The sequence below is a fragment of the Anabrus simplex genome, chromosome 1 (assembly GCF_040414725.1).
Source record: "Anabrus simplex isolate iqAnaSimp1 chromosome 1, ASM4041472v1, whole genome shotgun sequence".
In the NCBI taxonomy this organism is placed as follows: domain Eukaryota; kingdom Metazoa; phylum Arthropoda; class Insecta; order Orthoptera; family Tettigoniidae; genus Anabrus; species Anabrus simplex.
The window spans coordinates 1,636,931,882-1,636,959,833 of NC_090265.1; the positions used below are offsets into that span (position 1 = coordinate 1,636,931,882).

A 27,952-nucleotide genomic window follows, 5' to 3' on the forward strand; every position below is an offset into this window, starting at 1 on the left:
TTATTTTTTCATGGTATTCATTGCCAAGTGGCATCAGATTGATGTTTGTTTCCAATGCATATTTCAACATTCTTAGTGCACATTTTCGCATTTCTAAGTGCATAATTATGCGATTACATGTTCAATTCTCAAGCTTCAGGTAAAACCGAGCAAGTGGCTGCGCGGTTTGGATCATGTAGCTATCAGCTTGCATTCGGAAGGTAGTGGTATCGAAGCCCACTGTCGGCAGTCCTGAAGATATAGTTTCCCGTGGTTTCCCGTGGTTTCCCATTTTCACACCAAGTAAATGCTGGGGCTGTACCTTACTTAAGGCCACGGTCGCTTCCTTCCCACTCCTAGCCCTTTCCTTTTCCATCATCGCCATATGACCTATCTGTGTTGGTGCGACGTAAAGCAGATTGTATAAAAAAAACTCACGTAAATTTGCATGGACCGAGTACGTTCGCTACGCACACAGGAGCCCTAAAAATGGTTTTCCGTTATTTTCCATTTTCACACCAGATAAACGCCGGGGCTAAACGGTTACAGCCACTCCCTGCCATTTCTAGCCCTGCCCCATCATCTCCATAAGACCTGTGTGTGTCGGTGTGACGTAAAACAAGTATCCGTGGCTAGAATATAGAACAAGAAAAGAAACTATCTTATGAAAGTTCCCTGATAATGGTAAATGCGCTACAGAATTTAAGTGCCGCATTGCGCAAGCCATAACTGTATTTATGCAGAAATGCACCTTACTCTATACCAGTAAATTAAGTTCCCACGCACGAATAAGGCAGTTTGGAGTGTTGCATCGTACAACTTTAACACTGCACAAGAGAGTAATCAACCGCCTGAAAGCATTTGGAATGTGGTGCTTCCGTTGGAAGATGAAAATCTGATGGAAGGATAAGATCTCTAATCCCAAGGCCTTCAGATGGTAGGTAAACGAAAGGAGATCCTTAGCACACTTCATACGCAAGCGGTGTTTTCCATTCAAAATTTGCACAGACAGAAACAGAAGGTTACTATGAATGCAAGATATCATGTCGACAATCGAGATACAGCTTCATCAAATAAATACAGTATGATATGGGAGCAGACAGCTATGTGCCAAAAGAAAACCTTGCAAAGGACCATCAAACGTAGAGGCATGGCAAATAATCAGCCCTAGGATTAATTACTTACGACAGTTACGATAAGTGAGCGACAAAACATTTTTACAGTAAAGCAAAGCAAAACCAAGCTATCCTCGTACAAGTCATCATGGTCCCTGTGAGTTATACAACAAGGGAGGCGAGGTGGCATCTTCGTGATTTCAGATGAAGATCTTACCTTATCATCAAATTACACACCAAATCACGTGAAGTTCCCGTGATTAGTATCTGCATTTTCACCACTCTATGGTCAGATGAGTGACAAGCTGGTTTTGTCTGCATTTTGGTGAAGCCAGAGAGTATTGAAAAATACTTACAGAAAACTGTCTGGCACGGTCAGCAGCAGCGATGTCCTCGGTAGAGTTGGTCAGGGGTTCGTGCCAATCTGTGTTGAGAGTGATGGTCACCTTTCCTGGAAGACAGTAACAAGAACACTTGAAAAAGGCAATATTCTATACCTTTTACTACATTCCACAATGATATCTATTCATTGTCAATAAATAGGAAGAAGATAGAAGCGCCGGAAAATGTGGTTATACCATCGAATCTCGCGTATATCTTGGACTGAACACCGGGGCAACACTTTGAGTATTGAGGAGATCAGAGCGTGAAACAGGCTCATGGAGAAGATCAACCGAGAACTTTTAAGACACTTCCGCTGTACGTAGCAGAGTCCTTAAGTTCGTGGGCTGGTCGCCTAGTGTCGCTGTGGTGCACTACAGCGGAGAGTTTGCACCATAGGATGTTGCCGTGACAGTTCTTCTCTAGCCCCAGCAAGAGGCACTTCCGTGCATACTGTATTATCAGAACTACGGCCTCTCTTATGAAGGATAGTTGAATGTCAGCGGCGGAACTTGAGAATGTCGTAGTTTGAGCAACGGGCAAACTTCAAGTTCTGCCAAAAATCAGGCAAATCCGCTAGCGAAACGTTTGAAATGATTAAGTCGAAATCGCCCGGACCACCACGACGAGAAAAAGACGTGAAAAGGCAGGTCAAAAGACTATGTGATCCTTGAACTGTTAGCGCCAGTCCCCGAACATGTTGATTGTAGTACGTACATAGGTGTACACTGTGTTGCCTACACTGTAGGCGCCAGTCCACGAATTTATTCACTGTAGTAGTACTGTATTTCAAGTAGGGTGGAAGCCACGGAGAAACATGGTGGTAGAGAGAAAGTATCACGAGTAACACTTAAATGTTGAGCACCTAAGATATGGTTTAATGTTTCTAGGACACCTGTAGGAAAGTCCTTATCCGTGGCTTCGCAGCTATCTTAAGATCTTTCAACATGGCGAAAACTCTGCCACTACACTTGACACGTCACCAAAACCCGTCAAGTGTAAAAATAGGAAAGAGGGAGGAAAGTTAGTTATTCGTTAATTTATGACTAATATGTATCATCATGATAGCCGAGTGGAATAGTCAAATAGCTTCTCGATAAGGTGGATGCAATTTAAATCCCGGCCAATGCATGTACAATGAACGGTTACACCCTGTTGGTGAGGAGTGCATGTAAAACACAAGGTCCAGCGACTATGAAGGTGATATCAAAAAACATGGAAAACTGCAAAAGAACCCCATGGTGCTGCAGTCCAGATGACCTGTTACCTATAAAACGACCACTGCGCAGCCAGATGGCCTGAAGAGTACGAGGTGTCGCATGGTTGGTGTGACGATTCCTCTCAGTCTTTTTTTCTGGGATTTCTAGGCTGGGGCTATTATCTCACCGTCAGATTGCTTCTCAATTGTTTTCATTTCCTTGGTATTTCCTTATTCCAGACAAGGTTTCATACACTGTGGTAGAATGCATTGACCTGTTGCACACTCTTACTCATCTCCATATCCAGTCTTGTATTATCGTGCATTAATTCACTCCCTAGGAATTTGAAACTGTCAACAATGTCAAGACTTTGACCAGCAATTTTTACAACACTTTTCCCTTGCCTTTCTCCTCCTCATATCACCATGGTCTTGCTTTCCTCTGTATTGATTTTCATACTATACTTTTCAATGTTCTATTTCAGTGCATTCGAGTTGTTCTTGTACTTCTTTGTTGTGTCCTAATACAAATGCATCTACGTCAGTACACGTATGATGTACTACCCTACCCTGTATAGTTATTCCTATGTTAGATGGATATAATTCACTATGTTTGACCCTTAGGAAAACAGCCCAGGAACTGCTTAGATCCTCACATAGAGAAAACACAAATACAAATAGAAAAAGCCAAAGTTAGGCACACTAGGCAGAATGAGGAGTAAGGTAGTTCGCCTTTGCTTTCCCCACTGGGCCAGAAAGTGCAATTGTAGCACGACTGACCCTAGGAACAACATATCTCACAACACTCTGATGCAATAGTCATGCTCCGAATGGCATTATTACTACGCTGAGGATTTTGCTAGTTGCCCTTTTTCCTTTTGGCCAAAACGATACAAAGTATATATATATTTTAGGTAATTTAGAGTCAATACAACATGTTTTCATATTTCCTATATTTGCCTATTTTGATCATATAAGCTTATTTCATGTTTTCCCGGCCTTTTTCTCACATTTTGGCAAATACAGGATCGTAAATATAGGCCTAAATCAAAAGAAAATAAAAATAAACAAAATGTAAATGAATATTGAGCGCCAGTTCAGGATCATTCTCCTTTGTGACTGAAGGATTTAGAATAAACTGTAAGATAGCTTAGCATATGAACTATAGGATATAAAATGCTGACTAGCAATCCAAGGGAGGTCTTTCTTAAGAAAATAAATCAATAAATAAATTAGTTAGCTTAGCATTAGTTATTTAAGCACAATATCAACAAGACCATTACGTCGATAACGCACTCTGGTGGCTTTTCAAGTAACCAGTAGCAAAACGGCTGACAAAAGATTGTCGAGGTGCAACAAGAGAACAGTAAAATATTTTTAGTAATTTATCCTAAAGAAGAGTTCGCCATGCCAAAATAAAGGGCTGCAAACCTACAGCAGTGGATTAACAACGACCCTTCTTTAACACGGATGGGTTGCATGTTGCAAATAATTAAGTTGTGACTTTTGACATAAATATGTCTATAGCTGGAGGTTATCCAAAATTTGTGTAAGAAAATAGCGTCAGGTAGTAAAATGTGTGACGGAAATATAACTTAGCGATCGTACAGACTATGGTGGTCATCTGAAATTAGCAACTATTGATGGATGGTCATGACCGAGACACATAATTAACACATGTTTATTATCATTTGATTTTTTCCCGTAACAAAATATGACACCATTTTTTGTGGCTATGTCCATTCATACGACCTGAATACAATACAAATTATTACACTTTTTGTTTTAGGTTAAATATGAAAAAACATATTATATCAACCAGCATAAACAAGCAAGCACCTGCCCAAGGGCAAAATATCTACTCCAAAAATGATGCAGCAGTTCTATTCTCCATTTCTCAGAATTAATTTCAAGAAGATATTAGCAGAGCCATAATACATACCATGGAGGAAGCTGGATAATAAGTCCTTTCAAGATTTTATTAAAAAGTACTAGGCGAACTCCTGACCAGTCCTCTATGAGGAAGAATTATGTGGGTTGTATTTATGACAGGATAAGTAGTATTTGTTTATTAATATTGTATTAGATGAGGGTTGATATTAGGCAAATGCATTTAAATAACTCCTCTGAGTGGCCACTAACGCGAACAGTTACTGTATTTGAATACCAACAAACAAAGGAGTAGGAAAATGTGAGAAATGCCTACGTATTTTACATTCATCCGTTTAATGCATCCTAAAGGTTCAGATACAAGCCTTTTTTTTTTTTTGTTATTTTTCTTGACAATGAATCGAATAAGACAAGACTTGGGTGATTCTCCATTTTGGTTATCTATAGACGAAACAACAGTTGCTTGTAGCAGAATGATGGCAAATGTGGTGTGGATGAGAGAGAGGGAACCCTCATTTAGCAATTCGTAAAGCCCTTGAAGCCACGAATCACTCTACTACAGCTATAACAGTCCAGTAAGCAATGATTAAGTACTACTACTGTCACATAAATTAATCACGGAAACAGAAAGCCACTGAGAGTATATAAACAGTACGCCATCTCAGGGAGTGTTTGTGAGTGTAAGTTAAGCATTTCTATGCATAACATTTACTTAATGATGTTTCTGCTACGTGAGTGCATATTTGAATCGGTTAATTTTAAGTTTTTAGTTTTAAAATCCCGTAAGTCAAATTTGTTTACAATTTCGTTTTATGTGACAAAATGAAAGTTCAAGGGTACAATAGATACATAATTGTTTGTAGAACTCCCGTAAGTCTGTTGTATACAATGGCCGTGAAGAAATCGCCAATATTTGGTTTGGTTTTAAAACTCCGTAAGTCACTGATTTGAGGGGTTTCTCAACGTAACAGTGTTTTACCGCTAGAGTGTGCTGTCAGCATCAGCTGTCGGTAACACGAATTTTACTAATTGCGGGAAACACACTGTTTTGAGTTTGTTACAGAAGCGTTTGCTATTGTTGTGCAAGCATGTCTTTTTCAGGTGATAATGATGTTAGTGTCAAAAAGAAAAAAGGAATTAGAAACACACCTGTATGTAAATGTAACAAAATACAAACAGCAAAAGTGAAACAAACTTCGTATGTAGGCTACAATGACAAAGAAGTGTATCCACGAAATCCTAATCTACCTTGCAAGTAGTTTGATATTTAATCTAATATTTGCTTAGTAATGATGCATAATTTTATCGAAAATAACGCCTCAAAGCGTTCTAATTTGTCTTCTGGAATACTGTATATATAGCTGGAGCACCATTAACAAGGAGGGAATGGGGAATTTTCATTTTCATTTAAGAAGCATGTTTCATGTACCATTATGTAATAAAATATTTATAATATTATATATTTCCTTGTACAATTTGGGTGCAATTTATTGGTATTGTAAATGTTTATGGATTTTTATGCATGAATAAAGCAGATATACACATCAATAAATCATATGAGTATGAATTTTGGTTCTTCTGTAAGTCAATAATACAGTGTTGTTCATTTGGTTTCTAAATCCCGTGAGTCACAGAGTTTTAAACTGATCTATAGGCAAAGTTAACAAAGAATAAAACTTGATATCCTACTTCCATGATGTCTTTCTGTAAGTGTGAAAGCTCAGACACAAAATATAGTTTACAAATAGTTTCTGGTTTATTCACCAGTCAGTTTACAGTTCATGACTTGCGGGGTTTCGAAAATAACCGACTCATTTCTTTTCAGGAACAGTGTGGCCAAATGAAAGCAAAGACGGAATGTTGCTGGTGTTGTTAATGGTGAGTTGAAAGACGGAATGTTGCTGGTGTTGGTAATGGTCAGTCGAAAGGCGGAATATTACTGGTGTTGTTAATGGTCAGTTGAAGGGCGGAATGTTGCTGGTGTTGGTAATGGTCAGTTGAAAGCTGGTCGAACATAGAAGGTCTTCCAACCAAAAATCATGCATGTTACATGCATTACACATAGCATTCACAAACTAGCAAAGGAAGTAAGATCCAAATCCCCTTCTGTGAAAAGCCTGATTTCGAATGACAAAGAAGCTTTTTTTTGTGAAGGCACCTTTAAGAGTTGCTGCATTCAAAGAGGCTCATCCTTCACTCTCTCTGCCTCCTCAACCTAAGGTGACACGTTGGAGCACATGGCTAGATGCAGCTCTTGGCTATGCGGACAAAATTAATGCAGTCAAAGAAGTACGTATTTCTTAATATCAATAAGTCTACTTTTATGTTGAGTGGATCTTGTACTAGTGCCAACGGCCGTAGCCATGTTGAAACACCGGATCCCGTGAGATCTCAGAAGTTAAGCAACATTGGGCGTGGTCAGGAGTTGGATGGGTTGCCACGCGCTGTTGGTTGGGGTAAGGGAATGGAGGAGTGGAAAGGAACTGGCCACCCTACCGCACGTAAACTCCGGCTCAGGAACACCTCTGCGGAGGTTCGGACCTGCCTTCAGACAGAATAACCCTTACCTTCCTGTCAGTAAGTTCAGTTTCTGCAGGCCTTCGGGCTGAGCAGCGGTGGCTTGGTAGGCCAAGGCCCTTCAAGGGCTGTAGTGCCATGGGGTTTGGTTTGGTTTTTTGGATCTTGTACTACATTACTTCAAAAAATGATTTTTTGTATTTAAAAAATGATATGTCTGTTAATTATGTTTAATGTTGTGGTTAAGTGTAAGAGAGGGACTTGAGCCCTAACTTCGACACGAATAAAGACGACTTGCTTGCTTGCTTGCTTGCTTGCTTATCGCCTAAATGTGGCAATACCTGTTGAATTCACTATCATGAATTAGGCCTACAAAATTTACTTTGTGCCTTCTTGCCTTTGCTGGCGAGATGTAGTGTTTACAGTGCACTATGTCTTCTGGTATGGGCTAGAATAAATTTGTTACTTTCGTTGACCTGGCTCAGTCTTATCCTTGGCTTTGGCAATATTAAGGTGATCGTGGTATGAGATGCTAGGAATACCATTCCTAATGCACCCAGTCCCTGTTATGAATGGTGTGAAAATATCACTCATAGGGTCGGTTGGTGTATGCACTTCTTATTGATAGTGGCTTTAGGTCGCTCCGACACAGATATTGTATGTCTTATGGCGACGATGGGAGAAGAAACACCTAGGAGTTGGAAGGAAGCGACCGTGGCCTTAATTAAGGTACAGCCCCAGCATTTGCCTGGTGTGAAAATGGGAAACCATTGAAAACCATCTTCAGGGCTGCCGACAGTGGGATTCGAACCCTCTATCTCCCGGATGCAAGCTCACAGCCGCGCGCCCCTGACCGCACGGCCAACTCGCCCGGTGAGTGTGCATTTCAGTGGGCTTGGTAGACTGATATGTAATAGCAACTTCTGGACCGGTGAGAAAAGCAATGGGAAACTACCTCACTTCTCATGCCTCTTCAGTGACGCCTAGGCTATCTATGACAGCTGATGCCGGAACTGTGGAGGATCAAACCAGCCTTCGGGCTGAATACCCAACATACGCTTTTGTTGTGGACAATGATGATTCCGCATGTATTCCTAATGCAAAAGCATCCTCGGATGATTCCAAAGTGACTGCGGAACTTGTCCTTATAAGGGCACATTTTGGAACGATCTCCTAAGAAACAACAGAAATTCCTCGTTACAGCCGGTGGTTTAGTAGAGAAGATGGAGTCTGGGCTTTAAAAAACGTCTCGAGCATAGGGGTAGGCATTTCAGGGGACCGAGCGAGATGGCCGCGCAGTTAGGGTCGCGGAGCTCTGAGATTGCATTCGGAAGATAGTGGGTTCAAACCCCACTGCCGGCCGCCCTGAAGATCGTTTTCCGTCGTTACCCATTTTCACACCAGGCAAATGCTGGGGCTTTGCCTTAATTAAGGCCACGGCCGCTTTTTTCCCACTCCAAGCCCTTTCCTACCACATCGTCGCCATAAGACCTATCTGGGTTGGTGCGACGTAAAACAAATTGTAAAATTAAATATTATGGAAAGGAATCCACATTAGAAGCAGATGCATGAAGTTACAAAACTTCTCTCAGGCTATTCTGCTGCTACATTGCCTTCAAGTCTATCGACAGTAGAGATGGCATCATTGAAATAGTGCTCTCTCACAACATGCGAAGTGGAGTGAACATTCTCCCAGTACAAGAGCCTTTTTATCGGAAATAGTGTATCCATTCACGCTGGAAAATTAATAGAAGTACACACTAGCGGCGATTAGGGGGGGCGATGTGGTGGGTCGCCTCCCCCCCCCCCCCCACCACCACCAGCACATTGTGCAGAAGACATTATATTTCTGTTTCATTTTAGCAGGCTGAAACTAGAAACTATAAGAATTACTAAAAAATGCAATTTGTACAAGCCCTCTTGTCTTATCAGCTAGTTCTTTACTTTATTTTCTTTAATTATTAACACAATTATTAGCACAACTATACATCAAATGTCAGTCGTCGTGGCTAACCGATTTGCATAGCGCCACAGCAATTAGTGGAGACTTTGCATATGCTCTGAGAAAGGGTAGCAGAGGTACATTTTTTGCCAAGAGTTGCCGAGTGCATTCGTCTGTCTGGTAGTCTCTTTAGTGTCTGTTAGTTTCTTAGTGTGTAGTCAAATACTAAAGGTTTTTAATTGCATAATCACTCTGTACTTCTGTTTAATTGTAATACATGTGTATATTATAACTTTGGTGAAAGTTTTATTCTATAGTCAAGTAGCAACAAAGAAAAGCAAAATAATCTCAGTACAGGCCATGAGGGCCCTTGGAGGGGTGGAAGGTAAAGGCTTCCACTATCCGTAACCTCGGCACTTCAGTGGTAGAATGGTTAACTCTACGCCTGGCCGCCTTTGCCCCCAGGAATTAACCTGGTACTCATTTTTGGTGTAGGCTGAGTGAACAGTAGGCAGTGGGACAGTAGGCAATGGTATGATGATAAACGGGGATAAAAGTCAGGTTGTGAGTTTCACAAATAAGAAAAGTCCTCTCAGTTTTAATTACTGCGTTGATAGGGTGAAAGTTGCCTTTGGGGATCATTGTAAATACCTTCATTGGGGTAATCACATAAATATGGTTGGAAATAAAGGGTATAGATCTCTGCACATGGTTATGAGGGTATTTAGGGGTTGTGGTAAAGATGTAAAGGAGAGAGAATATTTGTCTCTGGTGAGACCCCAACTAGAGTATGGTTCCAATGTATGGGACCCTCACCAGGATTACTTGATTCAGGAACTGGAAAAAATCCAAAGAAAAGCAGCTCGATTTGTTGTGGGCGATTTCCGACAAAAGAGTAGCATTACAAAAATGTTGCAATGTTTAGGCTGGGAAGACTTGGGAGAAAGGAGACGAGCTGCTCGACTAAGTGGTATGTTCCGAGCTGTCTGTGGAGAGATGGCGTGTGAGGACATCGGTAGACGAATAAGTTTGAGTAGTGTCTTTAAAAGTAGGAAAGATCACAATATGAAGGTAAAGTAGGCATTGAAGAGGACGAATTGGGGCAAATATTCGTTTATAGGAAGGGGAGTAAGGGATTGGAATAACTAACCAAGGAAGATGTTCAATAAATTTCTAATTTCTTTGCAATCATTTAAGAAAAGGCTAGTAAACAACAGATGGGGAATCTGCCACCTGGGCGACTACCCTAAATGCAGATCAGTATTGATAGATTGAACAATGATTACCTCAGGGTCATGTGCACCTCCGGAAGTGGAAACCTCGTTTCTTAAATGTTTCGGCTTCCTGACGGGGAATCGTGCCCACGTCCTTCCGGGTAAACCGAGCACGCCTCGGACATGCAGCCCCTCTCTATAGTCTAGATGCTATGGGCTTTACGTCGCACCGACACAGATAGGTCTTATGGCGACGATGGGATAGGAAAGGCCTAGGAGTTGGAAGGAAGCGGCCGTGGCCTTAATTAAGGTACAGCCCCAGCATTTGCCTGGTGTGAAAATGGGAAACCACGGAAAACCATTTTCAGGGCTGCCGATAGTGGGATTCGAACCTACTATCTCCCGGATGCAAGCTCACAGCCGCGCGCCTCTACGCGCACGGCCATCTCGCCCGGTTCTCTATAGTCTAGTATTGAATCAAAATCTCAAAAACTATTATTACCGCACTACAGTTGGTAAAACCTTTAGCTCTCTGTGGAAATTCGCTCAGAGAGCATAAAAAAACTTACCACTTTGTAGCTTTTCCTTCTTCCAGTTTTCATCCATATACCCCGCCGTGCCCCCCTCCCCCTTTCCCCAACCGCACGCTATATGGCACTAACCGGAGTACTTTTCGTTTTTTCCCCCTCACTTTTAATTCTCAGTTGCCGCTACTGGAAGTTCATTTCCATTCATTGCAACATAAGTGCACAAGATTAGGACAGAAAACAGAAAAAAATGACAACTTTTCATTATAGTGAAGAAAACATTTTCTGATCCTCAATTTAGTTATCCCTGATGTTAAGTAATCCTGGGTTTACTGGAGAATGCGATCCCGATGGTACAGAACGGGTCTACTGATGATGTCAGTTATGACGTGTTTGGTTAGACGACGATTGTTAGGCAAGACATTGTTTACTTACGTATTATTTTTTATCTACTTGACATGAACTGTAAGAATGGCGAGAGCGTTGAGTACTTGAAGGTGCAGCTCCCACCAATTCAACCAGCCGAAATTCCAGCTGCATTTGGTCACTTCCATTCAAACTCTGCTAGTCATTATCGGCAACAGTTTTTACAATTCGTGAGTGGCGTGAATAAACGTTAGTTGTGGCCGTAGCCTGAAGAGTAGAACAGTACTAAGGACTCACCTTGCTGCTTGGTGCGGTACTGCTCGTCATAGAGATGGTAAGCTCTAGCATGAGCGATAAGCAGGTGATGAGTGGCGAGGTAGTCCCCGACACCGGGCTTACTGATCGCTGGAGCTTGAGTGAACGGTCCTGCATGTGCGTATCCAGACACGAATGATAAAGGTTCATTGAATGTGATCCACCATTTCACCTGAAACCAACAAAATGTGGAAGTTATGAATGTGCTATAAAACCTTTGCTCTAATCCCACAATATGTCTTTTCTTTGTGTTCGTTCCTTGTTCGTGGCACATGTAAACTGAACTTTCGTTTACCTGTGCCTATCGCAAATTGAACCCACCTCCCATCTGAGCGAGAGAATGAGATCTGTTTCGAATTATTTGAAAACGAGTCATGTCTAATTCCCTCTGATGGCTTTCAAGTGACTACCTCCTAAGCATTTTATTTCTCTGAATATAAAATGTATGACACGATTCCTTCTCAGTCTACAGCTAAACAGATGGACTCACCCGATCACCAAAGTTCTCGTACAAGACTCTAGCGTAGTCCTCGAAGTAGTCAGCCATGATGGGGTTGGTCCATCCTCCTAGGTCCTGAAGCCACTGAGGGAGATCCCAGTGATACATTGTGACCTGTGAATAAAGATAATATTAACAATACAGAAATTTCTTTCCAGTACTCATTTTGAATGTACAAATATCATCTTCGTACTGAGCACAAACGTAGTTGCTAGGATAAAAACAAGACTTGAAATGAGGCAATGGCTTATTCCAAAATTTCCTTACGGAACTTGTAATATCAATCAATCACTACTAATCTACATTTATAGCAGTCGCCCAGGTGGTGGTAGACTCTCTATTTGTTTTCCAAGCCTTTCCTTAAATGATTGCAAAGAAACTGGAAGTTTATTGAACATCTCCCTTGGTAATTTATTCCAGTCCCTAACTCCCCTTCCTATAAACAAATATATGCCCAAATTTGTCCTCTTGAATTCCAACTTTAACTTCATATTGCGATCTTTCCTACTTTTTTGTTGCTTTACGTCGCACCGACACGGACACGTCTTATGGCGACGGTGAGACAGGAAAGGCCTAGGAATGGGAAAGAAGCGGCCGTGGCCATAATTAAGGTACAGCCCTAGAATTTTCCTGGTGTGAAAATTGGAAACCACGGAAAACCATTTCAGGGCTGCCGACAGTGGGGTTCGAACCCACTATCTCCCGGATGCGAGCTCACACTGTGCGCTCCTAACCGCACTGCCAACTCGGCCGGTCTTTCCTACTTTTAAAGAAAACACTCAAACTTATTCTTCTACTAATGTCATTCCACGCCATCTCTCCACTGACAGCTCGGAACACACCACTTAGTCGAGCAGCTCGTCTCCTTTCTCCAAAGTCTTCCCAGCCCAAACTTTGCAACAATTTTGTAATGCTACTCTTTTGTTGGAAAACACCCAGAACAAATCGAGCAGCTTTTCTTTGGATTTCTTCCATTCCTTGAATCAAGTATTCTTGATGAGGGTCCCATACAATGGAACTATACTCTAGTTGGGATTTCGCCAGAGATTTACATGCTCTCTCCTTTACATCCTTACTACAATCCCTAAATACCCTCATAACCATGTGCAGAGTTCTGTACCCTTTATTTACAATCCATTTATGTGGTTACCCCAATGAAGATCTTTCCTTATATTAACACCTAGGTACTTACAATGATCCCCATAAGGAACATTCACCCCATCAATGCAGAGGACTTTTCCAATTCGTTAAATTCACAACCTGACTTTAACCCCGTTTATCATCATACCACTGCGTACTATCCATCTCACAACATTATCGAGATCATTATGCAGTTGCTCACAATCTTGTAACTTATTTATTACTCTGTAAATAACATCATCCGCAAAAAGCCTTATCTCTGATTCCACATTTTTACTCATATCATTCATGTATAAGAAAATATAAAGGTCCAATAATACTGCCTTGAGGAAATGAAAATGAAATGTCGTATGGCTTTTACTGCCGGGAGTGTCCGAGGACATGTTCGGCTCGCCAGATGCAGGTCTTTTGATTTGACACCCGTAGGTGACCTGCGCGTCGTGATGAGGATGAAATGATGATGAAGACGACACATACACCCAGCCCCCGTGCCAGCGAAATTAACCAATTAAGGTTAAAATTCCCAACCCTGCCGGGAATCGAACCCGGGACCCCTGTAACCAAAGGCCAGCACGCTAACCATTTAGCCATGGAGCCGGACACTGTCTTGAGGAATTCCGCTCTTAATTATTACAGGGTCAGATAAAGCTTCGCCTAATCTAATTCTCTGAGTTCTGTTTTCTAGGGATATAGCCACCCATTCAGTCACTCTTTTGTCTAGTCCAATTGCCCTCATTTTTGACAGCAATCTCCCATGATCTACCCTATCAAATGCCTTAGACAGGTCAATCGCGATACAGTCCATTTGACCTCCTGAATTCAAGACATCTGCTATATCTTGCTGGAATCCTACAAGTTGAGATTCAGTGGAATAACCTTTCCTAAATCCGAACTGCCTTCTATCGAACCAGTATTCCTGCTGAAATATGCCGTCTGGGGCGTCGTGCAGAAAGGGTATGGCTACGGGTCGCAGGATGTCATTCACGTAGGTCAAACTGGTCACATCGTCCTGAACACGCACCAACTGTGATTTGTGATTGTACCCAATAGCACCCCACACAATAAGGCCTTGAGTTGGCGCTGTATATCGTGTGCGAATGTAGTCAATGTGATGCCTCTCCTCCTGTCGGCGGCAAACCAAAATGCGGCCGTCATTTTCAAACAAACAGAACCTAGATTCGTCCGAAAATACTATCTGATCTCATTCCTGCCCCCAGTGACGTCGTTCCGTACACCATTACATCCTAGCATGTTTGTGCCCATTAGTCAAATGTAGGTGAAGAAGTGGACGACGCGCCGCTAACTCAGGCCGTAATAACCGGGGACGGACTGTCACTCCTGATGGTGTACGATGTGTGACACTGTTCCACTGTTGCGCCAGAGCTGATGAGGATGCAGATCTGTCCTGCAATGGCATTCAGATGAGGTGTCGATCTTCGCAAGGGGTGATCTTCGTGGTGCGACCAGACCCATCTCGTCGTGTTCTACGGCCTTCTGTGAACCATTCCGTAAACACCTGATGCACTGCCGACACACTTCTTCCCACACGAGCAGCAATTTCCCGGATGGATGCATGACGTTCTCTCATGTGAATAATGCGCCCTTTTCAAACTCACTCATTGACGGTACGGTTCTCGCATACGTCTGCGAGGCATCCTGCACATCTGCTCAAGTCACACAGATCCATTACCTTCGGTTTATAGCGACAACGAGAGCCGCAGGCACATTTTACCAGTCGGTGGTGGTTTTGCGAGGAGATAACGATGTGGACCTTGAACCTGATGGCCGATATGGTTCAAATGCTAATCATTTCTCATACCATATTAATGCATATGTCCTGTGAATATGAACTTCCTATCTCTAATCTTCCAAGGTGTTCTGGTTTTTATGAACATGAATGTATATAAGTTCTCTTTCCTTTTTTTTCACTTAAGAGGTTGTGGTCACACGTCAGCAGTAATTGGACAGTTTTCACCATGCTGATCGATCTTTGTTCAGCTGCCAAGCCTCTAATAAGGACTTTCCAATAAGCACCCTTATTCATTCAACCCATCTGGTAGGTGTTCGTCCATGAGGTCTCCATGCTGGCACCTTCTCTTCTACCACCATCTTCTCCATGGTTTCCTTTCTTCCTTCCTTTCCTTCCTTCCTTCCTTCCTTCTTGAAATATCTCTGAAATATTCCTAGAATGATCGGTTGATTTCCATGAGCCTGTTTCTGACCGCGATCTCCTCAAGAACCGAAGCGTTGGACCGGTATTTCAGCCCCGGATATGGCCAAAACTCGACGGCAATCTCTCATTTCCAGCGCTTCTATCGTCTTCCTATCAACTGTTCCTACAGTCCATGTATCAGCGGCGTATGTGGATATCAGAAATATCAGCTCATTTACCAGTTTCACTTCTGTAATGTTTGTGATAGTTGTGTCCCTCCATATTTTGCTGAGTTTGGTAGTCGCCAGGCGTGCCAAAGCAAAGCTCTCCTTGCCTCACCCGAGCAGCCTCTGTAGATGAATCTCCCCATTACCTCAAACCCAGCTCCATGTGTGTCAGGTTGTTGTACGCTCTCTCCAAGATGACTTTCGTACTGCTCTTGTTTATCACGATTCCATTCTTCCTGCTCGTTCTTCTTAGTCGGTCCATGATTACCAACTCTCTGGCACCATTACACAGGGCGGTCGGAAACAACATGGACCGAGTATATGAGCGTTTGAGCTTGATAAGTACCTTGAAAAAATTACGTCGATATCTCACACCGTTGTCATTTTATCAGCTGCTGAAGTTAGCCAGTCAAATCGTTCCGCGGTCGAATTCAAATGGGTTTTACGAGGCGGTATTGCTAAATCTGCACGTGGCTTGGTCGGTCTTGAGAGGCATGACAAGGAATGAGCATCAAACACTAACACACAGTGGGCTTCAGCCAATGCCACCGCAGCGTGCTTGCTATGGGGGTGAGTCTATCAGCAGGGAGGTGCTTGTTCAAGTCCCACCCCTGGAGAAGTTGATTTCTTCTATTGGCGCGCTCAAGCCGGTTATAAGCCAAGTGCAGATTTACCAACACCGCCCCACAAAGCCCATCTGAAGTCAACCTCGAAGCGATCTGATTGGCTAACTGCAGCAGCTGATAGAATAATAACGGCGCGAGATATCTACTTACAATTTTCATGCAGATATATTATTGGAAAAAGTAAGTAGATATCTCGCGCCGTTTTAGTTTCCGACCCTTTGTATATGATTCCAAAAAACAAGTAAATAAATCTCACAGAGTAGAACATTTAACAGGGGCGGTGTAAGGTGGTTTTTTATCATTTTATAAATATGTAAATTTCCTCCTGTTTACTAGAGATTCTGCACTTAAATTGCCTCCCATTTACCTAGGACACCGAAGCCTCAAACGGGGCTATGCGTCATGTATCGAGGAGAAGGAGGGAAGTTAATTTTTTTGCCTTCTTTTCTGCAGCCCCAAAATATTCATAAATTCCTCGTAGGTACAGTGGTATTACACTCGAATGATGAAGGAATAACGGAATTCACCGACAATATTCTGGACACTTGGCATCAGAAGTCACCATATTCCCTCCTATGATGTGGACATAATAATCATCATCTATTAGACGCATCATCAATAACTACGAATAATATCATTGAAAATTATGTCAACGCCAGCTATATAAATATATAATTTAATTGAAGTTCTTAAACAAATACAGCACGACACCGATGTTTCGCTAAGAAACCTACGCCAAAAGGAAAGAATCGCTTATTCCTAAGATTTTAAAAAAATAATCGATTCGATGAGTTCAGAAACCAGTCATCTCCATTCGTTTTTACAAAATTTAGATGCTCTAACTTTTCAGCTCTATTGATATGGACATACCATTTAGGAAGAAAACAAGTAATCTCCTCTTGTATAGAGGAGATATTAAGTAGTAAATTCTCTACTTAGTTTCATATTTTCACATGCCATATCCTGGAGATGACCTGTACTCTAACTAAACTGAGAAATATTCCACCAGATGGTAGTTGTGGCGCCATTATATTTTATGAAGTTGTGATATAACCTAACAGTTATTTATTTTTGTGTTCGCTGATTTTTACCACAAAATGAGTGATAGAGAGGGTAGTACTTCAGACGGTAAATCCAACAAAAATGAAGAGGGATAAAAGAAACTATGAGCCGTATAAAATGAAAATGGTGAGGGTAAAGGTGTTCACAATTTATCACAAAGAAAGGCAAATATAGGCCTATACCTAAAATGTCTACAGGTGAAATTTGCCGGTAAGAAATGAGAAAGCATTATTATTATTATTATTATTATTATTATTATTATTATTATTATTATTATTATTATTATTATTATTATTATTATTATTATTATTATTATTATTATTATTATTATTATTATACGTGAATGGTCCCTTTTGGAACACACGAAGCTTTATTTATGATTTCGTTTGCGGAGGATCCAGGATGCTTTCATCTGTTCACTAAAGATCCTTTTCCGTTCTTCCATTCACTTGGTACCTGCTCTTTTTAGTACTTCATTCTCTGGAGTAACTTCCCACTTGTCAATTTTCTTTCTATATATATTTCGATTCAAAATGTCTTCAGGTTGTGCGTTCTTCATGTCCACTTTTGTTTGTTGTATCCAAGGGAAATTCTTCTGTTTATCAACTCTTTCAAGAACTTGGTGGGTTAATCTATTTTCTGGAAGCCTCTTAACATGTCCATAAAATTTCAGCCTTCTTTTCCTGAGGTCTGCCGCAATATTAGATAATTTTTCTATGGATTTCCGGGTTTGGAGGCGGTACCCTTCTCCCGTGTGTCTTGGTTCTTAAATTTTCCTTATGATGTTTCGCTCTTCTTTTAGGATATTTTCCAGCTCGCCCTTTCTATGAAGCGTTAGAGTTTCCCCTGCATATAAAGCATTATTATTATTACTATTATTATTATTATTATTATTATTATTATTATTATTATTATTATTAGGTTTTAAATCAGATTTCATTTTTTATCTTCAGGTTCAGGATGAAATTGTTTGAGTAAATTTACCCCGGAATAGAGATCTGATATTCTTTTTCATATGAACGGTTTTTATTAGAAAATTCTCAGGGTGGTTTCTTATATTGAAATAATAATAATAATAATAATAATAATAATAATAATAATAATAATAATAATAATAATAATAATAATAATAATAATAAACACAAGTGGTGGACTGCCGATTGCGATAGGGCTCTGGAATCCCGCATGCAAGCCTGAAAGAATTGGCATAGCACCAAACACCAGAAAATTGGAGTAACTTCATAGAAATACAGAAGCAAACAGCCAAAACTATTAGACGAGTTAAACGTACCTACCACCTCAATAGAGTGTCGGAAATCGATTACGATTTCAAAAGGAACAACACTCGAAATTTCTATAGAACTTTTAGAGAAGAACTGACTAACTACAAACCCCCTAGTATTTGTTTTCGTCGCCTCGATGGAACACTTGAGCCGAATACAAAAGCCAACTGTGACATCTTAAAGCAGAACTTTGAGGCGTTACATAATTGAGAAACCTCCTTCCGAAAAACTGCAATTCAGCATATCCACCCCAAACCATGACTCACTTCCACCAACACATGACGAGATACAGAATATTGTATTAAATCTGAAAAACAACAAAGCACCAGGGGAAGATGGTGCAACTGCCGAGATGCTCAGGATCGGAGGTGAAGTCATTATTGACCGATTACAAGCCATCATTGCGGATATATGGGAGAGCGAAATCATACCTGCAGAGTGGACAGCTGCTTTGATTCATCCTCTACAGAAAAAGGGTGACAAGACAGATCCGAACAATTACCGAGATATCTCTCTCCTCTCAATTGCTTACAAAGTATTCTCTCGTGCTCTCCGTACCAGATTAGAACAACAGATAGAATGGAAGATTGGAGAATACCAGGCGGGCTTCAGACCTCACCGATCGTGTGCAGAACAGATCTGGAACCTCAAGATGATTCTCCAACATCACCAATCAATTCGAACAGTGGTCACTTTTGTTGACTTTAAAAAAGCTTACGACTCGATCGACCGTGCCACCCTATTAGATGTACTTCATGAGGATGGTGTTGACAACAAAACAACGAAGTTAATCCAACAGACTTTAACTAACACAACTTCTAAAGTGAAATTCATGGGCGAAATCTCCGAATCATTTGAGATAAGAACAGGCGTGAGGCAGGGTGATGGATTATCTCCACTGCTGTTCAATCTTGTACTAGATAAGATCGTTAGAACATAGGAGAAAGAAGTACACGGGATAAATATGGGAATGAGAGATAAGCGAATCAATATTAAGTGTCTTGCCTTTGCTGACGACTTAGCAATAATCACCCGCACTCCCGAGGAAGCCAGAACCGCTCTTGAGAATCTGCATGAGATTGCTATTAAGACCGGCCTCCAAATATCATACGAGAAAACACAATACATGGACTCCAAGAACACCGGTGTGGAATCACTTGGGACCAAATATGGCAATATAACACGAGTTAAACATTTCAAGTACTTACGTGAAATTATCGGAAGCACTGGTAACGACAGGATAGCCAACAAAACCCGTGCCGAAAAATTACGTAAAGCCTACACAGTCACCTGGAATATCTACAATAAGAAATCCCTTTCCATCCAAGCCAAGCTGCGTCACTACCATACAGTAGTTCTACCTGAAGCACTCTACGCGATTGAGACATCAACACTGACCATCAATATCAATGACATCGAGAAAATGGAACGGCAAATACTTAGGAAAATATTTGGACCAAAGTTCCAAGATGGAATATGGATGCGAAAAAGCTCGGAAGAACTCTACCCGCTGACCGAAAGATTCACTTCAATCGCCCGGAAAAGACGTATGCAATTCTACGGATATCTAGCACGAATGGACGACTCGCGAATGACCAAGAAAGTCTTCCTCATTATCAGCGGAACTCGACAAAATAAAGCACGATGGCTTGCTGACACCCAAAAACATCTCGCAGAAGTCGGCGTTGACCCATTGACACCTACACGGGCTACATTTGGACACAAAATTAACTCGCACAGCTTTGCAGCCAGACAATGTACAAGAAACTTGAAACTCCGGGAGGCATGGACTCAAGAAAGACGACAGACTCACAGTGCGAGGATGAAGGAATTTTGGGAGGATAAGAGAAACAAGAAGAAGAATGCTAACTAATGGTTCTACGTGCTCCTTAGAGGGCCTAACGCATATATATAAAATAATAATAATAATGTGGCCTCAGCTACCGTGTGCAAGCATTTTAATTTGACGCCATCTGGCTGCTTGCTCGTCACTTTCGAAGTTCCTTTGGGTGTCACCAGAGATTTTTTTACTCGTACATGCCGACATCGTGCGACATGGAGTGTCGAATGGACTGTTCTTCGCCCTTCAAAACTCCGACTACCTCTGCCGGGTTTCAACATGCTATCTTGGGATTCGAAGGCCGACACTCTACCATTGATCCACAGAGGGAGCTATTCACTTACTGAATGCGAAAATATCCTGAGAATACGCAGATCTTAAAGTGAAGAGAGAAAATCTGAGCCTAAAGAAAAGATTTATAGTTATCGTTATCACTAACGCCCAGATGTTGATGACATAAAGGATGGTAAAAATGAACTTAAGATGACTTTATTAAATGACCTAAAATTAATAAAATATATTTTAAAAATTATGTTAAAAATTAATGTTTTTAAACTCTTCAGAAAATAGTAGGTTGGACAAAAACTTACAAAGTACATAATATAGAGGCAGCTCGAAGGCAGACTACACAATACAATGAATCTTGGTTGAAAAAGAAACAGTCTGAAAAGAACTCTAAATAATAAATGACGATTTGTGAAATTAAAGTCTACAAAAACATTTAAAAAATTATAAGAGACGACCTGAGAAATTCACGTCTACAAAATTTAAAATATAAATATGATTCAGAAAGTAAAGACTCGAAAGAACACAAGAATAACACTACTTAATATTTATGAAAAAGAAAACCTACAACCGGTTTTCCAGTCAATGATCGGCTCAGGGATGGGATGAATGAAGCCCTAAACTTGCGGCGAGGATAAGAATTGTGCCGGCTGCCGAGGCCTGTCGCACTCCTCTGGGGCAATGATTAATGACTGGCACATGAAATGAAATGATAGTGGAGAGTGTTGCTGGAATGAAAGATCACAAGGAAAATCGGAGTACCCTGAGAAATACCTGTCCCGCCTCCGCTTTGTCCAGCACAAATCTCACATGGAATGGCCGCAATCTGAACGGTATCCAGAGGTGAGAGGACGGCGCGCTGCCGCCTGAGCCACGTAGGCTCTAGTACTTAATATGTATATAACTATTAGTTGAGGCTTTCAGACGTAACTTCATAAAATAATATGGTAACGTGACAAAAGGAACAAAATGACCTAAAGAGACAAAAAATATCCAAAATATCAGATAAAAATTCTCCAAATCAAAGAAAATATACAAAACCAAAAAAAAAATCAAGAAATTCAAATAATAAAAATTCAATATTTGTAATCGAGGTTCCATGAACAGAGTTCGTATATATTGGAGGATTGCATCTGACCACTCCATAAAAAGGTGACATGTCATCAATATCCAGGCCCTAGTTACCACATACTCTGCAAGGGAGTCAGCACAAACTTATGTAAACAGGCATTTATTGCTTTACATGGCATAAACAAATGTGTTGAACGCCTTTAGCGACATGCTATAATAGGTAAATCACTAGTTGATATTAGACGTCTCAGTACTGGATCCAGGCATAATGCAATGTCTGGTGATATTTGTTCAAATATTCATGAATTCATTAGCTCTTTGGACATTAAGGAAGTGCATTACTCAATTTAGTCAAGAAGAAACATCTCTATAGTCGATTGAACATAAAAATGTTTCACAAAACTTTGTGTGAAAAATATCCTGAAGCTGGAGTCAGCTTCTGGAAGACTACAAGTAAATGTGTGTAGTTGTTCATGCAAATTACCGTAATATATGCTCTCTACAAACAAATACCCTAAAAGTGGTTCCACTACCAGTAAAGGAAGCATATTCTGAAAAAGTTTCCATAAACCAAAAGAAAATTGCAAATATCAAAAAAGTGTTAAAATACGTTACCTCCTAAATGAGTTTCTGTCTTTCTACAAAGAAATTTTATGTGGCCCAGCACAGATTGTCCTGATCCAGAAGAAGATCTCTGACTCTACAGACTAAGTTTACTACCATCGTTTGTAACCACGATCCGGAATATTTCTGAACATAAAGACTTAGTTTAGCTCATCCATTACTTTGTTAACTGTTGATACTATTTCAATGACAGAAATATCCGTACATTTTAGAAGCACGTTAATATTGTCTATTGAATGTCGATGTAGGAAATAATTTATTATAAAGCTGATTACTGTATAAATAAAAACATTATTGCTATCGTTTTTAATCTGAGCCGTATATAATTTCTGAGTCAATAATTATTCATATTTCCAATTTTAAAACATAATGTGAAGTGCATTTTAATATGCTGTCCGAAAACAAGTCATATCCAAATTCTATTTATTTATGTTTATAATAAAGTAAGTATTATTGTCACAAAATAGCGATGGAATCTTCAGTAGTCAAGCATAATCTAATGTCAAAACGTTAAAAAGCCATCTATGCTACATGAGTATACAAAAATTTAATTTTTTGTCTCTCCTGTAAAATTAGTTTTTGTGGAGATGACTGGTTTTCGAACTCATCAATTCAGCTGTACTTCGGCAAGAACAGGTTACGAGATTTGTATTCTTACGGGTGTTTGTTTTAAATTCCTGTCTGTTTAAATGCCACTGTTTAATGCTTTAAACATTTTAAGGTTTACGACGAAGTTTTACTAAACGCTGGCCATCTTTAACCATACCAGTAACGTGTGCGAATTATGCACATAAGCCTATATTACTGACAGTCCTGGGTCTGGAAATGGGTTTGAAATGTTATTACTTTGGCGTATGTTATGTATCGCAGTTTATGCGAATAGGAGGCAATTTATATTATTTTTTGGGTCAAGCGAAACAGTTGACCAACTCAAATTCAACCTTAATAGTAGCTCAAGATCCACTCACCACTGGCAGTATCCCGTTATCCAGAAGCTCGTTAATCAGGTTATTGTAGTAGTCTATTCCTGCTTGATTAATGTTGTTTGCTTCTCCTGTTGGCATTATACGAGCCCATGAAATGGAAAATCGGTAATGATTCATCTGAAACGACACCAAAGATGAGTAGTAAGTAGCAGAACAACAGAATACATCACATTCATAAATTAAGGCAAGAAAGACAACTCACCCCCATTTCTTTTAGGATCCTTACATCCTCCTTGTAGCGATGATATGAGTCATCTGCTACGTCTCCATTTTGGTGGTCCTTTGAGTAGTCTGGGTGTTCGTGCAGCATGTGATCCCATATATTCTCGCCCTTGCCTGCAACAAGGATTACTTTCTCATTAGCTGTCCAAAGGTGGTATTGCACTAGAATGCCAACGGGACGCCATGGTTCTGGAATCTCGGTCTTACTGGATAATGTACTAGTCATACCCCACACCTGGCATCACTTCTAAGTTAGCATCACTTCTAACCAAGATGCCAAGTGCTAATGCTAATTGCATCGATGCCACGAAGACTAAATCAGCATTACAGCTAACGACAAGCCATTGTCGTCCGCAGTCCGTCAATGTCGCAGACTACTGAAATTATGTTGTGCCATAACCATATATTTGAAGCGTGAGGATTGGTGGGAAAAGAGCGTAAAGAAATGGAGAATTTAATACATATCTCTAAATCATGTATGATGTGTTTCAATAATACAAAATCCTGGTTCATTAAAAATTGTTGATCATGTGCTCAATGCGAATCTTGTAGAATTAAATCTGAAAAGCAATATTTGACTGAACCTCCTTCAAAAACCCGACCAAGTCCGACAACAACAAGTTCCTGAAGGCAACCCCACATCACCCATAAGATAAGAACCACAACCAGAGGACAACCTACATTTATTTTGCATCGACTGCCTCCCTGCCTCCTTCGGAATCCCTCCTAAATTATATTACCTCTCAGTCCAACAGTTCAGCAACATTACACATGGATGGTGACCGTGCTCGCCATGCCACATCAAAATAAAAGATATTCTAAATTGACTATATGTAAGCTATTTGCTTTACGTCGCACCGACACAGATAGGTCTTATGGCGACGGTGGAAGAGGAAAGGTCTAGGAATGGGAAGGAAGCGCCCGTGGCCTTAATTAAGGTACAGCCTCAGCATTTTTCTGGTGTGAAAATGGGAAACCATGGAAAACCATCTTCAGGGCTGCCGACAGTGTGGTTTGAACCCACTATCTTCCGATTACTGGATACTGGCCGCACTTAAGCGACTGCAGCTGTCGAGCTCGGTACTATATGTAAGACACCCATTCAAAACTAACACTCATTCCAAAATAAAATAGTTCACAGAAGCTTTAAATATTCACTTATCGAAAATGTTATGGAGATAAGCAACGTTGGGTAGATCGTCTCATTCAGAAAAACTCAATTACATACTGCTAAAATAAATAGCAGATTTGGACTCACACTTCGAGAATAAGAACTAATGTCTAGTACCACCCACACTTCCACGCAACCAACACTTACACCCTCGACCGCCCACCTAGAATCTGGGCTCCCTCTTCCTCAATTCCCAACACTCACCCCCCCCCCCCCCCCCGTGTGGGTGGGACCGGTAGAATATAACCCCACAGTATGCCCTACCTGTCATAAGAGCTGACTAAAAAGGCACCAGGGGTTCTTAACTTGGGAGCGTGGGCTGGCGACCAAAGGGCCCTTAGCTAAGTCCTGGCATTGCTTCCAATTACTTATTCCAGGCTCCTCACTTTCGCCTATCCTCTCCGACCTCCGTTGGTCAATTCTTGTTCTTTTCCGACCCCAACGGTATTAGAACATTCGATGCCTAAGGAGTCTTCGTAACTCTTATATTTCTTTGGCCGATACCTTCAGTTTTTGAAGTATGGGATTCCTTCCATTTTTCCCATGAGTAGTGTTAATAGAGGATGATTACCCAAGAAACTATATTGTAAACAGTAATCACCACCAACACCACCTTTATTGGTTTTAATAGAAATTATGATCATTGATATTGACATTGAGTTTTCCTGACTAGTTGAACATATGGCCAGCATGGAGCAAGGCTGTGGTTTGGAGATTTTAACCTCAAATAAAGACACTGTAGTTTTGACGTACTGCAGAAGTAACAGCAGGAAGGAAATTAGAAACGAGTATTTATTTCTTATTAATGAACACATAATGCACACCATTAGATCTTTTTAATACCATAACTGCCATTTTAGATTGTCCGCTTTCGAAGCTTGAGGATTGCTCCGCGTACGATATTAATCGATATCGGAGAAGGTTAGTTGGAATAACAAGAGTACTTTAATAAATGCCAGTAATTTATGTTATTTTTAGTCTGCAGTATGTAATTAAGTTATGATTGGGTTACATATAATTAGTCTGGTCGAACAAGCTTTATCTTACCATCCTCGTTCCAGCCTCCCTCCACCTGATAAGCCGCGGTAGCAGCACCGAAGAGGAAGTCATCAGGGAATCGGTTGTTGGCCGCGCGTGACCTCGCCGCGCCATGAACCAACACTACTAGAGCCAGCAGCAGGAGACATGGTCGTATTGAAGAGCCCATCTTGACAGCGGTCATCCGTCACACCCAACACCTTTTTTTATATACCAGGTTCTCCCATGATAAGGAGATAAGCCTAATTGAGAATTTGTCATCAAATGATATAAATATGTGTTTGTGTGATGACAAATTAACGACAGTATTTGGAATAAACACCTACTGCCTCCTATCAGCCGAGCACAGATCAAGGACTGTCTACGATAAGCTATTACAAGTGCATTTGTATTAGCAACAGCAATAAAGTGGCAGTGTATTGCCGGATGATTAATGATAAATATGGCCTTGTATAAATATTGTAACTCTTGTTGTTAGTGTTATTTTATACAAGGGCTATGTCCATTCGTTCTGTCTTTTGGCGGCACTTCCCCGAAATATTTTCTGGGGTTTCTTCAAAACTCCGATTTTTTACAATAGAGACTTGCAGTGTGTTTTAGGCCACGAGATGTTTTGTTTTGGATTTTGCAGGCAGCGTAGTTTCTAATCCATTGTACTAGCATTAACCACCGCAGTTTCTCCCGCGATTGCTTTAATTGTAAATTTAATAACGACTTACTCGTTAATGCCAAGAATTATCTATAGTTTAATGTCGTATAAATAAAAATCAGTTTGGTATTCAAACATTGTACAAATGTACTATTCAAACGCACACACCCACACATGCAGAGGATACACACACTCTCTGCTACCGGGGACATTCACGCGCACACGCACACACACAGACTCTGGGATGGGTTTAAAGAAATTATTGAAGAATGCCAAAACAGGTTTGTACCATTAAGGGTGGTAAGGAATGGTAAAGATCCACCTTATTATAATAGAGAAATAAAGAGACAAAGAAGGAGGTGCAGAGTGGAAAGAAATAGAGTTAGAAATGGCTGTGGAAGTAAGGAGAAATTGAAGGAACTTAATAGAAAATTGAATCTAGCAAAGAAGTCAGCTAAGGATAACATGATGGCAAGCATAATTGGCAGTCATACGAATTTTAATGAAAAATGGAAGGGTATGTATAGGTATTTTAAGGCAGAAACAGGTTCCAAGAAGGACATTCCCGGAATAATTAATGAACAAGGGGAGTGTGTAAGTGAGGATCTTCAAAAGGCAGAAGTATTCAGTCAGCAGTATGTAAAGATTGTTGGTTACAAGCATAATGTCGAGATAGAGGAGGAGACTAAGGCTAAAGAAGAATTAAAATTTGCATATGATAAAAGTGACATTTACAATAAGATACAAAAGTTGAAAACTAGAAAAGTGGCTGGAATCGATCAGATTTCTGGGGATATACTAAATACAATGGGTTGGGATATAGTACCATATCTGAAGTACTTGTTTGATTATTGTTTGGTCGGAGGAGATGTACCAGATGAATGGAGAGTTGCTATAGTAGCCGCTGTGTATAAAGGAAAGGGTGATAGACACAAAGCTGAAAATTACAGGCCAGTAAGTTTGACATGCATTGTATGTAAGCTTTGGGAAAGCATTCTTTCTGATTATATCACACATGTTTGTGAAATTAATAACTGGTTCGATAGAAGGCAATTCGGTTTTAGGAAAGGTTATTCCACTGGAGCTCAACTTGTAGGATTCCAGCATAGCATATATCTTGGATTCTGGAGGTCAAATGGACTGTATCGCGATTGACCTGTCTAAAGCATTTGATAGAGTTGATCATGGGAGACTACTGGCAAAAATGAGTGCAATTGGACTAGACAAAAGAGTGACTGAATGGGTTGCTATATTTCTAGAAAATAGATCTCAGAGAATTAGAGTAGGTGAAGCTTTATCTGACCCTGTAATAATTAAGGGGGGAATTCCTCAAGGCAGTATTATCGGACCTTTATGTTTTCTTATATATATAAATGATATGAGTAAAGGAGTGGAATCGGAGGTAAGGCTTTTTGCGGATGATGTTATTCTCTTTTGAGTGATAAATAAGTTACAAGATTGTGAGCAACTGCAACGTGACCTCGAAAATGTTGTGAGATGGACAGCAGGCAATGGTATGTTGATAAACGGGGTTAAAAGTCAGGTTGTGAGTTTCACAAATAGGAAAAGTCCTCTCAGTTTTAATTACTGCGTTGATGGGGTGAAAGTTCCTTTTGGGGATCATTGTAAGTAT

The 27,952-nt window shown here is 40.6% G+C and overlaps 1 protein-coding gene across 1 annotated transcript in view; it reads right to left on the reverse strand.

Moving 5' to 3' along the window:
* Positions 1 to 25,866, reverse strand: part of LOC136858636 (myrosinase 1) — a 57,588-nt gene extending 31,722 nt beyond the window's left edge. Inside the window, exons 1-6 of the mRNA XM_067138339.2 lie at positions 25,680 to 25,866; positions 23,442 to 23,575; positions 23,222 to 23,356; positions 11,935 to 12,057; positions 11,427 to 11,616; positions 1,451 to 1,545 (exon numbers count right to left, since the gene is read on the reverse strand). Of these exons, the coding sequence (XP_066994440.2) occupies positions 1,451 to 1,545; positions 11,427 to 11,616; positions 11,935 to 12,057; positions 23,222 to 23,356; positions 23,442 to 23,575; positions 25,680 to 25,854 (852 nt within the window). The 5' untranslated portion in view covers positions 25,855 to 25,866. The remainder of the gene's footprint in view (positions 1 to 1,450; positions 1,546 to 11,426; positions 11,617 to 11,934; positions 12,058 to 23,221; positions 23,357 to 23,441; positions 23,576 to 25,679) is intronic.
* Between the last annotated feature and the right edge of the window lie 2,086 nt (positions 25,867 to 27,952).